Source organism: Taeniopygia guttata, chromosome 30 (assembly GCF_048771995.1).
Source record: "Taeniopygia guttata chromosome 30, bTaeGut7.mat, whole genome shotgun sequence".
NCBI classification, from domain to species: domain Eukaryota; kingdom Metazoa; phylum Chordata; class Aves; order Passeriformes; family Estrildidae; genus Taeniopygia; species Taeniopygia guttata.
The window spans coordinates 3,039,198-3,052,926 of NC_133055.1; the positions used below are offsets into that span (position 1 = coordinate 3,039,198).

Consider the following 13,729-nt stretch of genomic DNA (forward strand, 5'->3'; position numbering starts at 1 on the left):
GCAAGGCCTCATGGAGCCAAGGGGCCATTGTTAAACTGTGCGGCCTCATGGAACCATGAGCCATTGGGACACAGCGTGGCACCTCATGGAGCCAAGAGTCCATTGTTACACTGTGGGGCCCTGTGGAACCAAGGGGACCACAGTGACTTTGTGGGGCCTCATGGAACAATGGAGACTGTTCTGACACTTTGGAACGCCCTGAACCAAGGTGCCATTAGAGCATGGCAGGGCCTCATGGAATCAAGGGGACTACAGTGTCACTTAGACCATTTGATTTAACCTTACTTACAGGCCTGACTGGCTCAGCTACCCAAGGCACTCAGAGCCCTCCGAGAGCAGCATTTCTGCCACATTTCCCCAGCACAGGCACTCCTGTGTGCACACAGACACAGAGAGTCAGTGCAGGGCACCTGTGAGAAATTCCCCTGAGGGCAGGGAAATGCTCCCTGTGAATGCTTTGGCATCTCCCCAGCAGGGAAGGGTTGAGCCTGGAGGAGTGGGGGGATCGGCCCAAGCTCCCTCGTTGTTCGGGATCCCCCGAGTGCAGCAAACGGGAGAGTTCCCGGCTCAGAGAGGCCCCACTCAGAGGGAGTTGCTGGCCAGGAGAGCTCCAAGGGCTCCTTTTGGAGCGCTGTTTGTAGGGCCCCAAGAGAGGGGCTTCAGTCCCAGCCATGTTTCATCCTGGCCGCACTTGGCATCAGCAGCTTTCTTTGGCAGGGTGAGAACAGGGATGTTGTGCCACTGAGGGAACACAAACAGTTCCCAGGGCTGCTCCTAAAGCAGCCAGGAGCTGGTTGGGCAGCAGCAGTGCCTGGAGCAGACAGGGTTTGTGATGAGCTCCAGAGGAGCTGAGCCCAGGGGCTGCTGGCCAAGGCCGAGTCCCAGCGAGCATTTCTCAGCTGGCAGGGCGGCCTGAGAAGGGGGAGAGGGGGGGAATAATTCCCCCCCTCAGTGTGCACCCAGTCACTCCCAGGATTTCCATGTCCCTGCTCCAAGTACTGCTCCCAGCCCTGATCCAAGGGGATGGGAATGTGCTGCTCCCTTGCCTGGGCAGGGTCACACCTGAGCCAGGTGTGCAGGGCAGGACCTTGCCCTGACACCAAGCACTGTCCCAGCTCCAGGATCTGCTTCCCACCGGCCTCTTCCTCCTGCAGCCCCGAGCCCAGCCCAGCTTGGTGCTGAACAAAGGGGCTGGGCTGGGGTCATGCCCCAGCGGGGCCTGCGCACCCCCTCTGGCCCCTCCCCAAATTCCCTCTGGGGAGCAGGAGCTGGAGCAGGAGCCCTGTGGGGAGGGACAAGGGGGTGAAACCAGGATGGGGGGGGGGGGTCACACACAGACCCCGGGGACCCCTCCCTCACCTTCTCCTACAGAGCCAGGAGGATGAACCCCAACATGGAGCCACCAACCTCCAGCAGCATCTTGGCGGGTGAGGTCTGGTGGCTGCTTTGGGGTTCTGGGGGATCATGACTACCCAAAAACCCCCTCCCAACCCCACAGCCACTCTCAGACTCCTCAAACCACCCCACAGATCCCAGCCAGGACTCCCCAGCTACTCCCTACAAGATAAATGTCCTCAAGAACCACCAAACCCCTTCTCCATCTCCCCCAAGACCCGCCCAAATTCCCTGCAAGCCACACAGCTCTGTCAGGGACCCAAACCTCCCTCACAGACCCTGCCAAGCCTCCTCCCAGCACCACAAATGCCCACAAGATTGACAGAAGCCCTTCCCAGTCCCCTCAGGAGCCCCTAAACTTCCACCTCCCATGGCACTGACCAGGAGAGGTTGGTGGACAGGAACATTTACAGCCAGGATCAGCTCGGGCACTTCAGCAGCGATTTGGGCACTTTGGGAGAACATCCCAAATGGGGAGACGCAGGCCAGGGACTGGGACAACCAGAATTCCTGGAGAACAGGTGGGCTCAGGTGGACATGTTCTGCCAGCACACCTCTGTGATTATGGCTATGTCTTCTGGCTTTGACAACCTCAGAACACCCAAATTCTCCCAAATATGGCCTTCAACCAATCCCAAACTGACCCCCAAATCCTGGTAAATGGTGCAGGTTAAGATATCTTAGGTTAACTTCTTTATTTTCACTCCAGTTTTGGTTGTTTAGACTGGGTGAAGAAGGAAATTATTTAGATGGAAACGACCTCCAAGATCATGCAGCGCTGCTTGATCTGCCACCAGAATAACTTGACAGAGCAGGTGATATTTTTGGGGGTGTAAAGTCAACAAATCACTTCCTCCCAATGAATTTCTAGTTTAGATCGGTGTCCTTATGGATGTTCCTGCCTCTGTGTTCATCCAGGTGCCTATGGGAAACTAGGAGAATGTGGAAACCACCTTACAGGTGTCTTCTCAGCAGGGATCACTGGGAATGTGGGTCACCAGGGCTCTGCCCAACATGGGTCTTCCTATGGGAGATGGAATTGGAGCAGTGCACGAAGGTCTTCCTGCAGTCGGGGCACTCACAGGGCTTCCCTTACCGGTGCTTCTGTTGGTGTCTGGTCAAGTGAGAGCTCTGGGTGAAGCTCTTCCCACATTGAGGACACTCGTAGGGCCTCTCCCCAGTGTGGATCCTCTGGTGGATGATCAGGTGGGACCTCTGGCTGAAGCTCTTCCCACATTCCCCACACTCATAGGGCCGTTCCCTGGTGTGGATCCTCTGGTGGCAGTTCAGGCTGAATCTCTGCCTGAAGCTCATCCCACATTCCCCACACTCGTAGGGCCTCTCCCCAGTGTGGATGCGCTGATGGTTGATGAGGGTGGAGTTGTGCTTGAAGCCCTTCCTGCAGTCAGGGCAGCGGAAGGGCCTCTCATCCGTGTGAATCCGCTGATGTACAAGGAGTTCAGAGCTGGTGTGAAACCTCTTCTGACACTGGGGACATTCATAGGGCCTCTCCCCAGTGTGGCCGCGTTGGTGGAAGACAAGTTTGGAGCTGCAGCTGAAGCCCTTCCCACACTCCCCACACTTGTAGGGCCATTCGCCGGTGTGGATCATCTGATGGCAGATCAGGGTGCTGCTCTGCCTGAAGCTCTTCCCACACTCCAAGCACTTGTAGGGCTTTTCCCCATCATGATGCTGCTCAGGGACCACCAGCTCCGAGCTCTGGCTGAAGCTCTGCCCACCTTCCTGGCACAGGCTGGGTCTTTCCTCCTCGGAGCACCCTGGGCTGGGTTTGCAGCCTCTACTCCTGTACGATTGACGGGGGTTTTCCTCGTTAGATTCCTGCACTGTGGATCCGCTCAAATCGGCCTCTTCCATGACGTTCTGCCATGGGGATTTGTCCTCCATGGTCTCCATCCTCAGCTCCTGCTCTGGGGGAGGAAGGACAAAGAGAGGATGGGATTTGCCTCCGTGCCAGAGGGAAGGGCAAATAGATTCCCCCAGTGCGTCCCCGGCAGGAGGGCACTTTCCTCTCTGGCCCCACTCCCCATTGCAGTTCCTGACTTGGCACCATGGGAACATCCCTTGGGGAGCAGGATCATCCCACAAGTGCTGCAGGAATTGCCTACAGGCTCCTGCAGTGCCTGGTGCTGCTCCCTTGCCAGAGGCACCCCAGGCCAGGGGGGCACATCTGGGCTGCTGTGTCTGGCTGTGGGGCTCCCTGTTCTGGGCAGTGAGGAGGAGCTGCAGAGGCTCTGCAGGACTGACAGGATGGGCTTTGGGGCTGTGAGGAGAAGCTGAGGGACCTGGGCTGCTGGAGCTTCTGAAGAGGAGGTCCAGGGCTCATCCTGCAACTGCTCCAAGGGTGGATTCAGAGAATCACCAAATCAGCAAGGTTGGAGAAGACCCTGGTCTTCTCCAACCTTGCTGATTTGGTGATTCTCTGTCCAACCTGTGCCCTGACACCACCTTGTCTCCCCTGAGCCTCCTCTTCTCCAGGATCAACTACCCCAGCTCCCTCAGCTGCTCCTCACAGGAATTGTGCTCCACACACCTCACCAGCTGTGTTGCCCTTCTCTGGACACGCTCCAGCCCCTCCCTGTCCGCCCTAAACTGGGGGGCCCAGAACTGGACACAGAACTCGAGGTGCTGCCCAGTGCCCAGCACAGGGGAAGAATCACTGCCCTGCTCCTGCTGGCCACACCATTCCTGATCCAGGCCAGGAGCCATTGGCCTTCTTGGCCACCTGGGCACACTGCTGGCTCATGTCCAGCCTGCTGTCCATCAGTCCCTGCAGGTCCCTTTCTGCCTGGCTGCTGTCCAGCCCCTCTGTCCCCAGCCTGTAGCGCTGCAGGGGTTGTTGTGGCCAAAGTGCAGGACCCGCCACCTGGACTTGTTAAACCTCACCTTGTTGGGTTTGGGACCTCTGCAGAGCCCTCCTACCCTCCAGCAGATCAACACTCCCAGACAACTTGGTGTCACCAGGGTTCCATGAGGCCCCAGAGTGTCCCAATGGTCTCCATGACTCCATGAGGCCTCCCAGTGTCACAATGTCCCTTTGGTTCCATGGGACCCCTTAGTGTCACAAAGTCCCTTGGATCCTTGGGCCCTGCAGTGTCACAATGTCACCGTGGTCCCCAAGGCCCTGCAGTGTCACAGTGGATCCTTGGTTCCATGAGGCCTGGCAGGGCAGCAATGCTCTCCTTGGTCCCACAGTGTCACAGTGGCCTCTTGGTCCCCAGGGACACTGTCAGTCTGTGGTGGTGGCGGCACAACTTTCCCTGGGAGTGTTTTGTGCTAACGGGCAGAGCCACGGGAGCCCAGCACACACACACACACACACGGAGCAGCTCGGCAGTGAGGACACGGGAGGGCCCAGGCATGGAGCTCCAACGAGGGTTTATCAGGGTCTGACGCTCCAGGGCTCTGGGGGTTAAAGACAAAGACAAAGGAGGGTTTAGGGTGTAAATACGGGAAAAGAGGGGCTGGAGGAGAGCGTCAGGGATCTCAGGGTTTAGGGGTGGTACACAGGGAAAGGGACTAATAGGGAATGGCAGGGTGGATAGGTGGGCACATAAACCAATGGGAAAACAGGGAAGGGAGAACTTGCTAGAACATGAACATATCAGGGTAAAAGGGGTAGGAAAGGCCAACGGGCCAATGGGGACAGAACTGGGACAAATTAACACAGTGCTGCCGAGCTCCATGGGGGAAGCTTCTGTCCTCACCCTGAGCTGTGAGGAATGCCCAGAGCCTAAGGTGCATTTCTCCAGGGGATCGCTTTTGCCCTCTCTCCAGTAAGCTCACAGACCTCCACACACACACACTGGAGATGTCTGGGGCCATTCATCATTTCTCTGCTCTCAGCACTGAGGCAATGGACTCTGGCACTGCTCTGAGTTCAGGCCCATGGCAACCACCCCTGGCCATGGGGCTCCATGGAGCTGCTCTCAGGAAACCCCCCAAGAGCTGGGGAGTGCCCCAAAACTGCCTCAGGAATGTGAGACACCCCAGCATCTCTTCATGAATGTAGACTATTCAAACATTCACTCAGTAATGGGCTCCCCCTATCTTAATCATCCCCAAATTTTGGCTGTCTCATTCCAGACTCCACCCCACCTCCCAAATGCCAACCTCTACCCATGCGACCCCTCCTGCACATCAAGACCCCTTCCCAAGCTGTAATTCCCCCATTTCACACCTCCCAATCCCCATCCCACCCATCCCGCCCCACCCAATGCTCATCTCACCCTCCTGATTTGCATCCCACTTTGCCCAATCCCCTTCCAACCCAATTTCACCCTCAGAGGCAGTGGAATCGAGTAATTTTGGGGTGGGATTCAGCAGTTTTTACTGGCACTGAGTGGTTTTGATCTGAGAGATCATTCCCTCTCATCTTTTGGAGTGCCAAGAAACAAAGACAACTAAAACAAATAGCCCCCAAACTCCCCCATATCCTCACAGATATCTCTTGAAATCCAAGATTCCTCAAAACACAAGTAAAATGTGAGGCTTTAGATGCCTTTGATGCATTTGTTAATTTAAACCTCAATTTTCTGTGTTTTGAAGGGAGGAAGATAAAAGATAACTGGAGCAAAAATAAAAGGAACAGCAGCCACCTCCCTCTGTGTATCACAGGGAATGTGGGTCACCAGGGCTCTGACCAGGGTGGGTCCTCTGATGGGGATGGAGCTGGAGCAGCACACGAAGCTCTTCCTGCAGGCGGGGTTCTCGCAGGGCTTCCCTTACCGGTGCCTCCGCTGGTGCCGGGTAAAGAATGAGCGGTCTGAGAAGCTCTTCCCACACCGGGGACACTCGTAGGGCCTCTCCCCGGTGTGGATGCATTGGTGGATGATGAGGTGGGGGTTCTGGCTGAATCCCTTCCCACACTCCCCACACTCGTAGGGCCATTCCCCGGTGTGGATCATCTGGTGGCGGATCAGGGTGTTGCTGTGCCTGAAGCTCTTCCCACACTCCAAGCACTTGTGGGGCTTCTCCCCAACGTGAAGCTTCTCATGGACCATCAGCTTTGAGCTCTGGCTGAAGCTCTGCCCACCTTCCTGACCCAGAGTGGGCCTTTCCTCCTCAGAGCACCCTGGGCTGGGTTTGCAGCCCCTCCTTGTGTGGGATCTCCGGGGCTTTTCCTCCCTGTTGGATTCCCGCACTGTGGAGTCGCTCAAATCGGCCTCTTCCATGAGGTTGTGCTGCAGAGATTTGTCCTTCCTGGTCTCCATCATCAGCTCCTGCTCTGGGGTAGGAAGGACAAGGAGAGGATGGGATTTGCCTCCGTGCCACAGGGAAGGGCAGGGAGATCCCCCCAGTGCGTCCCCGGCAGGAGGGCACCGGCAGCGGGGCTGTCCTGCAGCCGGGGGCTGTGCTGGGCTGGGAGATGGAGCAGGAAAGAGGGGGAAAGGGGCACTGACTTCCTCCTCACCTGCCTGGGTGTCCTGGGCCATCTTCCTCACAGCCTTCTCCTCCATCCAGCCAAAGTTTGGGAATGGGAAATCCTGGTGTGGGGAAAAACCAAGTGTGAATGCCTTGGGTTGGAGATTTCTCCTGCCCAAATCCACCTCCAGAAGTCTCCAGGTGTCCATAAAAACCTCCAAAAATCACGAGTTAATAAAAAAAAGCCACCAGGAGTGTCCCATTTCCAGTCCCATCCCTCTGAGGTTCTGGTGTCCCCCGTCTCAGGGCTGCTGGGGATCCTCATGGGCCCTGGGGATCCCCCTTCTCCAGGGTCCTGCTTAGGTATGCTGGGGGGTTTTGCAGTACAAGGGTCCCCCTCTCCAGCCTCCCCCTGGTACAGGCACTTGGGGGTCCCCCCTCTCCCCACCACCCTGTCCTGGTTTAGGGCAAATTTGGGAGAAAACCCCCAAGGGGTTTTCTAGAAAGCAGATTCAAGCGGCCTCTCCCCCACCAGTTCGGGAAAAGAATTCCTTGGAGAAAAGTAGAAAAAACCTGTTTATTTAACAGGCAAAGCATTCACCATCACAAAAAAAAAAAAAAAAACAATATTAAAGAATAAAACCTGTTGTTGCTCCAAAAGAGATGATAAACTCAGAAAGTTCCTCCGTGGGCTGCAGCTCGGCTCACTCAGTCTCTGATCAGTCCCTCTATGGCCCAGGCCCAGCCCGGTGACCCACAGGTGTGAGTTGCCGGTGCTCTTCTGGTGTTCAGTCCAGAGCAGGTTTAAACAGCTCCAAAGAAAAAGAAAAACCACAGCCCAGGGAACTTCTCTGCCTCAGCGAGCTAAAAACTAACTAAAAGCAAAGGAGAGCTCTGTCCTGCTGTCTGTTGGCAGACAACTGATACCTCAGGTTTCAGTTTTTCTGTTCTGTTTTGGTGTGCAGCTTCTAGCTTTAGATTAAGTGTTCCTGGGATCTTTTCACAGGGTGGTGAAGACAAAACAATGCTGTTCTAGCTGGAGAGTCAAGGACAATCTCTTCAAACTTCAGGCCCAAAGCACAAACGACAGGAAAAGCATAGGGCAGGCAAGCAAGCAAGCAAGGAGGATGAAACTTCATAATTTGAAGCTATTAATTGGGCCGTTAAATCCTCTATGCAAATGGACTAACACTTATAAAAATGTGAGCTCTCATGACCAAGCCCTGTTTTGCTTCCATCTTGGACCCATCCAGGCAGAGCCCCGACCGTGGCTCCGGTACTGCCGGGGTGCGGCCTTTGAAGGCACTTCAATAAATATCCTCTTTATTCCTCTTGGCTCCGTCTGGCCTCTGTCCCAGCTCCTTAAGGCATCTCAGCAGCCCAGGAGCCGGAATGTGGAGGGGTGAGTGCAGCTCCTGAAAACAAACTGCGCGCTTCTTCCTCCCCCTCTTCGCTCTCAGAACCAGCCCTGAAGGTGCAGAACTCATTTCGGGGCCAAACGGACCAATGGGGGTACGAGCATCGTGAGGTCACCCCAGGACAGGCCCTGCCAGGCTCAGGGGTCCCGTCCCCGCCTCATCTCCGGCTGCCGGGGGTCCCCCAGCTCCGGTATCGCCCCTTCCCCTCTGCCGCCCCGGGGGTCCCACGTTCCGCAGCCCCGGCTCTCACGGGGATCCCCAAAACCAATGTCCCGCCCTGTCAGCACCGGGCCAGCCCCGCGTGGTCCCCCCGGGACCCTCCGAGGGGCGATCACAGCTCCTCTCCCCCCGAAAAAGCTCCTCTTGGGGAGCCCGGAGGGATCCGGGGCTCGGCATCTGCCGGCTCCGAGCGCTCTCCAGAAAAATCCTCCCGGAGACCCCTCGATAGAGCCGGGGCGAGCTCGGCCTCCCCCTGCCCTGCGGCTCGGGGCTGGGGCGATGCTGGCGGGGCAGGGGGTGCTGCAGCCCCGGCGTGCGGGCGGTGCGAGCGGCGGGATTCTCCCGCTCCTGCTCCCGCCGCTCCTCCTGTCCCTCCTCCTCCTCCCACAGCCCCTCCGCTCCAGCCCGGAGCTCCCTTTCCCAGCCTCTGCCCGCGGCCCCGCAGCCCCGGCTGTGGGTGGGGAGCCCCCGGCCGGCCCCGGGGCGGGCAGGGGGCTCGGGGACCCCCCCGGGGCGGGTCCGTCCCCCCGGCCCGAGCCCCGAACTCCGCTCCGGGGCCGCGGGGCGCTGCGGGGCCGCCCGGCAACTGGTGACTCATCGGCGAGAAGAGCTCTGGTTGGCTGGAAATTGTTCAGCGCCTTCTCTGATTGGCTGGAACTGTGAGCGGCGCTGCGCCCGGCGGGTGTCCCGGGGAGAAGCGGAGGCCGGGCCGGAGCCTTCTCCTATTTCTTTCTGTCCCTCTGAGACCTTTTCCGATTTCTCTCTCTCTCTCTGAGATCCCTTTACTATTTCTTTCTCTCCCTTTCTCCTGCCCATTTCTTGTTCCGTTCAATCCATGTTCAGTCAAATCCGCAGGTTGCGCTCCCATGGTCTCATTTGCGCCTTCGCTGGGGCAGAGGCGTCTCTCCCTCCCGGGATCGGAACCCGCGGGCAGGCTCCGTTCCCACCCCAATCGTTCCGGGATTCTGTCAGGGACTCGCTTCCCTTTCCTCCCTCCATCTACAGGGAATGTGCTGGGAAATGTCCAGCAAAGCCACCTTTGCTGCGTGCTGCAGGAGCCCACGGAGCTGCTGCACCTTGTCCCCTGCCCTGCACAGCTCCTTGGGAGGCACGGCAGGAGCAGCACCCTGGGAGCCTCGGGAATGCCCCTCTGGGATCCATGGCACACACTCCCAGGGGCTGGAATTCCAGTTCCCAGCCAGGAAAAGATGTTCCTGCCCTTGAAGGCAAAGCTCTTAAGAAGGGGCCAAAAGCCAAGTGCAGCAGGATCCTACAGTGACATTTCACTGCCAGCCTTCATAACTTCACCCATGGTTGTTGTAGCTCATGGATTGGGAATGAAATCAGGGCAGGGTCTTTGGTGGGAGCTGCCCTGGGTCAATGGAGACACTGAGAGAGAAACAGAGCAGGCAAAGAGAGGTAGGAGAGAAAGGAGGACACAAACACAATCAGCTGAGAAGGTGGCACTGTGAAAACAGAGTTGCAATGGACTAAAAATTAATGCGACAGAAAGAAATATTTTTGTAATTTCTTATCAAAACACATTTTTCTCCCTTTTTCACCAGCCTTGTCCTGGTGTCATTCAGCAGGGCTGTCAGAACGTTCTTCATTTTGAGTGAATGTTCAAGGCTGCAGCCACAAGGAAACAGGGAATGGGGATTTTCCTGCTCCTGGGGAGTGAAACACTGATGAAAAATTAAACCCTACAATTTTAATAAAGATTTGTAGGGAATGGGTATGCTTATTTATAACGCTGTGGACGCATGTCCATTAAAGGGCAGTAAGTCCTGACATACGTCCACAGCGCTATAAATAAACATACCCATTCCCTACAAATCTTTATTAAAATTGTAGGGTTTGATTTTCATCCACGTTTCATCATGGCGAGCCAGGCAGGAGATTTTCTGTCCTCGCAGGGCAGGGGGTAGAACAGACCTCCTTGGCGCACCCGGGGAATTTCCCTGGAGGGGCTCCGCTCTGCCTCGCTTGCCACCTGCGGAGACAGCCAAGGAGTGCTGGTGTGCGATAAAGGGCCGGACTGAGAGGGCCCTGGGGTGCCAGAGCAGCACTGCCGGGCAGTCCCTCAGAGCCGGCAGGGCCCGGCCTCGCTCCTGGGCCTGAGTGCCCGCGGGGAAGGGAAACAAGCGGAGAAACGGGGCTGAGGACGTTCCCTGTGTTTACAGGCGGTGATTTGTGTGCATTTGAACAGTGGCTAGACGAACTGGGGGGTTCCTCTGCCTCAATGGTTCGGACTTGGATTCCTGGAATTTTACTGTGTGCTGTTATGCTGTGTTGTGTTGAGAAAACGGGACACTTTAAGAGATACCTCCAGTGAGTTTCCCAGTGAGTTTGTGTGATTCTTTCCCCACATTATAGTATTTTAATTCTCGAGATTATATAGTTGTATTTATAGACATTTTAAATTTTTTTTTGCAACAAGTGTAGCATTTTATGCAGAAGAGCTGCACTATAATGATTTATGTTTAACTGTAGCAAAACGAATTAAAGGAATTCCAAGAATTCCTCCCTCACAACAACTTAAGCCCTGACTGTCCTTGAATTTGAGACAAGGACAGGGTTCTGTGTTTGTGAGCATATCAGAGTTTTTGCTGTAACAGGCACAGCCTTTTGCAGGGCAACGAAATAAGTGTCAGTAGAAACAATGCTTTAATTAGATTGTGCGAGAAGAGAATTAGAAAAGACTGAGATTTTGTAAAAGAGGGGTTAAATAAAGGAAAAATGCCAAAGTGATAAACGGAATAGCCTGCAGGCAATTCCTGGGAGTTTTTGGTGCATTAAGAGGCTGGCACCTTGTATGAGTACTGTTACAATGCAGAGTTTGTGAGAAGGGCTAGTATTGCTGTTCCATGCCCCAAGTGTAAATTGAAGGCTCCTAATCAAGCCAATTCAGAACCTGAGATCTTAAAGCTTATGTGTAAATGATCGCATCTCATACCTGCGACCTGGAAAGTCTGTGTGTGAGAAAAACTGAAAAAAGACCATGAGGCTTGGGTAGAAACAAAATAGTATAAGCAATAAAAACTAACCAAAGCAAAGAGGTTCCCAGAAAGCCTCCAATAAGGGCAGCTCAGAAAACTAAAGGATTTAGAACACCTTGTTGCAACCAATGCTGTTTTAAGACAGGAAAGCAAATAAGGTGAGGACTTTTATGCTAATATGTTTTTTCACCTCCAAGAATCATCCAAAATGTCAGAGTAAAAAAAAAAAACAGAGCCAAGAGAAAGCAAATCAAATGTGTTGCTCAGCATGCCGTGAAAAACGCCAATCACATGGCTGTTAAATTTTTAATAATAGTAACATGGTTATTAAAATAGTAATACAATTAGAGTAATAAAAATTTAGAGTTAGGACAATTACAAGACAATAAAAAGCAAAGACTTAAGGATGTCCAGATGCTCTCGGGCACTTAAGCCACAACAAGCATACCTTGTGAACAAAAGAATCACCCCTAAAACTACACTATTGCATATTCATATATCCTTCATGGTTATGCATACCTTCTATTTAAAACAAGAAACTCTTGTCTGTTATATGCCAACTGTTTCCTTTAATCCCCATTGCAAGGCCTGAAGAAATTAGCTTCTTCTGACAAGAAAGCCATAAATTCCTCTTCTCTGGAAGATTTAGGCGTTCTGTGATGGTTACATCAAAGCGAGTCTCTCATTCCTTAAAATAAAAACCAAAACACATAAGGAGTTTCTATTTTAACTACTAAAGCTTCATTTTAACTACAAAACTACATTTACCATGCTATTAAAATGTTAATACAGCACTACGAATCAAAGTAACATAATACATACAGTAACTATGCGCAAAGAGCCATATATTATGCGTTTTTCACATTGGGTGCCTTCTGGATTGCCCCCGGAAAGAGCCCATCTCTGTACCGAGCCACGTTTTTTCATTTGTAAATTAGGTCTTTCTTTCTCTGTCATCTGTGGTTTCTGCAGCCCCGGCTGCTGCTTCTGGCCTTTTAAAACTTTAAGAATCTTTTTGTACAAGCATAACTGACTTGATGTATATTTTACATAAGCACGAATTATTCCATAACATATATTACAATGGGGCTGCAGAGATCCCCCTCCAGGTCCGTGGGGATGCAGAGATCCCCCTGCAGGTCCGTGGGGATGCAGAGATCCCCCTGCAGGTCCGTGGGGATGCAGAGATCCCCCTGCAGCCCCTGGAGGAGCCAGGCTGGAGCTCGGCGATGCCTGAGAGGAGGCTGTGACCCCGTGGGCAGAGGGGCCCCGCTGGAGCAGCCTGGCCTGGCAGGACCGAGCCCGTGGCACAGTGACCCACGCTGCAGCACTTGGAGGGGGCTGTGCCCCAGGGGATGGACTCGGCTCGGAGAAGTTCCTGGAGAAGTCTCGGCTGGGAGAGAGCGCAGGGTGCAGCAGGGAACGACTCCTGTCCCTGAGCAGAGGGAGAAGCCGCGGGGGATGAGCTGAGCACGGCCCCATTCCCTGTCTCCTGCCCTGCCGGGGGAGGAGGTGCAGCTGGGAGCAGGGAGGCGTGGGGAAAGCTGCATTTAAGGCTCTGCACTGACTTCTCCTTATCCTGCTCTGAGTCTTTGGAGTTTTCTGCCAGAAATCTCTCCCCTCCCCCGCTCACCCACAGGGCTTTGGGCAGGTTTCCCTTTTTGGGGGAAATCAAAGTGAAGCACGGATGCACTAATGAGGGGCAGGAGAAGGGAGGCTCCCGGGCTTCCCGCAGAGGCGGAGGCACGGAAGGCGCAGGGCCGGGAAAGCCGTGGCGGGAGGTGCGGAGAAGTTTGTTTGTGTGGGCAGCTCAATCCCGCCTCGGGCCCGGGCCCGTCCCGGGGCTGTTGCTCATCTCCGGCTTTGCCCTCACGCAGCGCGGGGGGCCCGGAGAGCGCGGGGCGAGTCTGGGCCGTGCGCAGAGCCCGCCCCCAGCTCGCTGCCATTGGCCGCTGGTGCCGTCAGTCGTGGTTGCGGCGCGCTGATTGGTGGGAGCGGGGCGCAGCACGGCCCCGGCGGCGGGCTGAGGGCGGCCGTGGGCGGGCAGCGGCGCCATTGGCGCCGGGAGCGTCTGTGCGGGCCCGGGAGCGGCGGCAGCGGCCGGAGCGCGGTGAGGCGGCGTCGGCGGAGCTCGGAGGCGGCCCCGGCGCAGGTGGGAGCCGCGCTGGGTTCTGCGGGGGCTCGGGGCTGGCTGCGGGCGGAGGGGGTGGCAGGGGGCTGCGGCGGGTCGGTGGTGCCGTGTCCGGCCCGTGCCGGCCCCGGGCTGAGGGCGCGGCGGGAGCGGCTGCCCGCGGTCTCCTTCCCGCCGGGGCCTGG

The 13,729-nt window shown here is 55.6% G+C and overlaps 2 protein-coding genes across 2 annotated transcripts in view; one reads left to right on the top strand and one right to left on the bottom strand.

Moving 5' to 3' along the window:
• LOC140680256 (uncharacterized) overlaps nt 1-13,729 on the bottom strand; it is a 1,118,524-nt gene that overhangs the window by 928,666 nt on the left and 176,129 nt on the right. Inside the window, exon 7 of the mRNA XM_072919758.1 lies at nt 2,492-2,818. Within this exon, the coding sequence (XP_072775859.1) occupies nt 2,492-2,818 (327 nt within the window). The remainder of the gene's footprint in view (nt 1-2,491; nt 2,819-13,729) is intronic.
• LOC140680875 (uncharacterized) overlaps nt 1-13,729 on the top strand; it is a 490,116-nt gene that overhangs the window by 352,200 nt on the left and 124,187 nt on the right. The gene's annotated exons all lie outside the window — the stretch shown is intronic.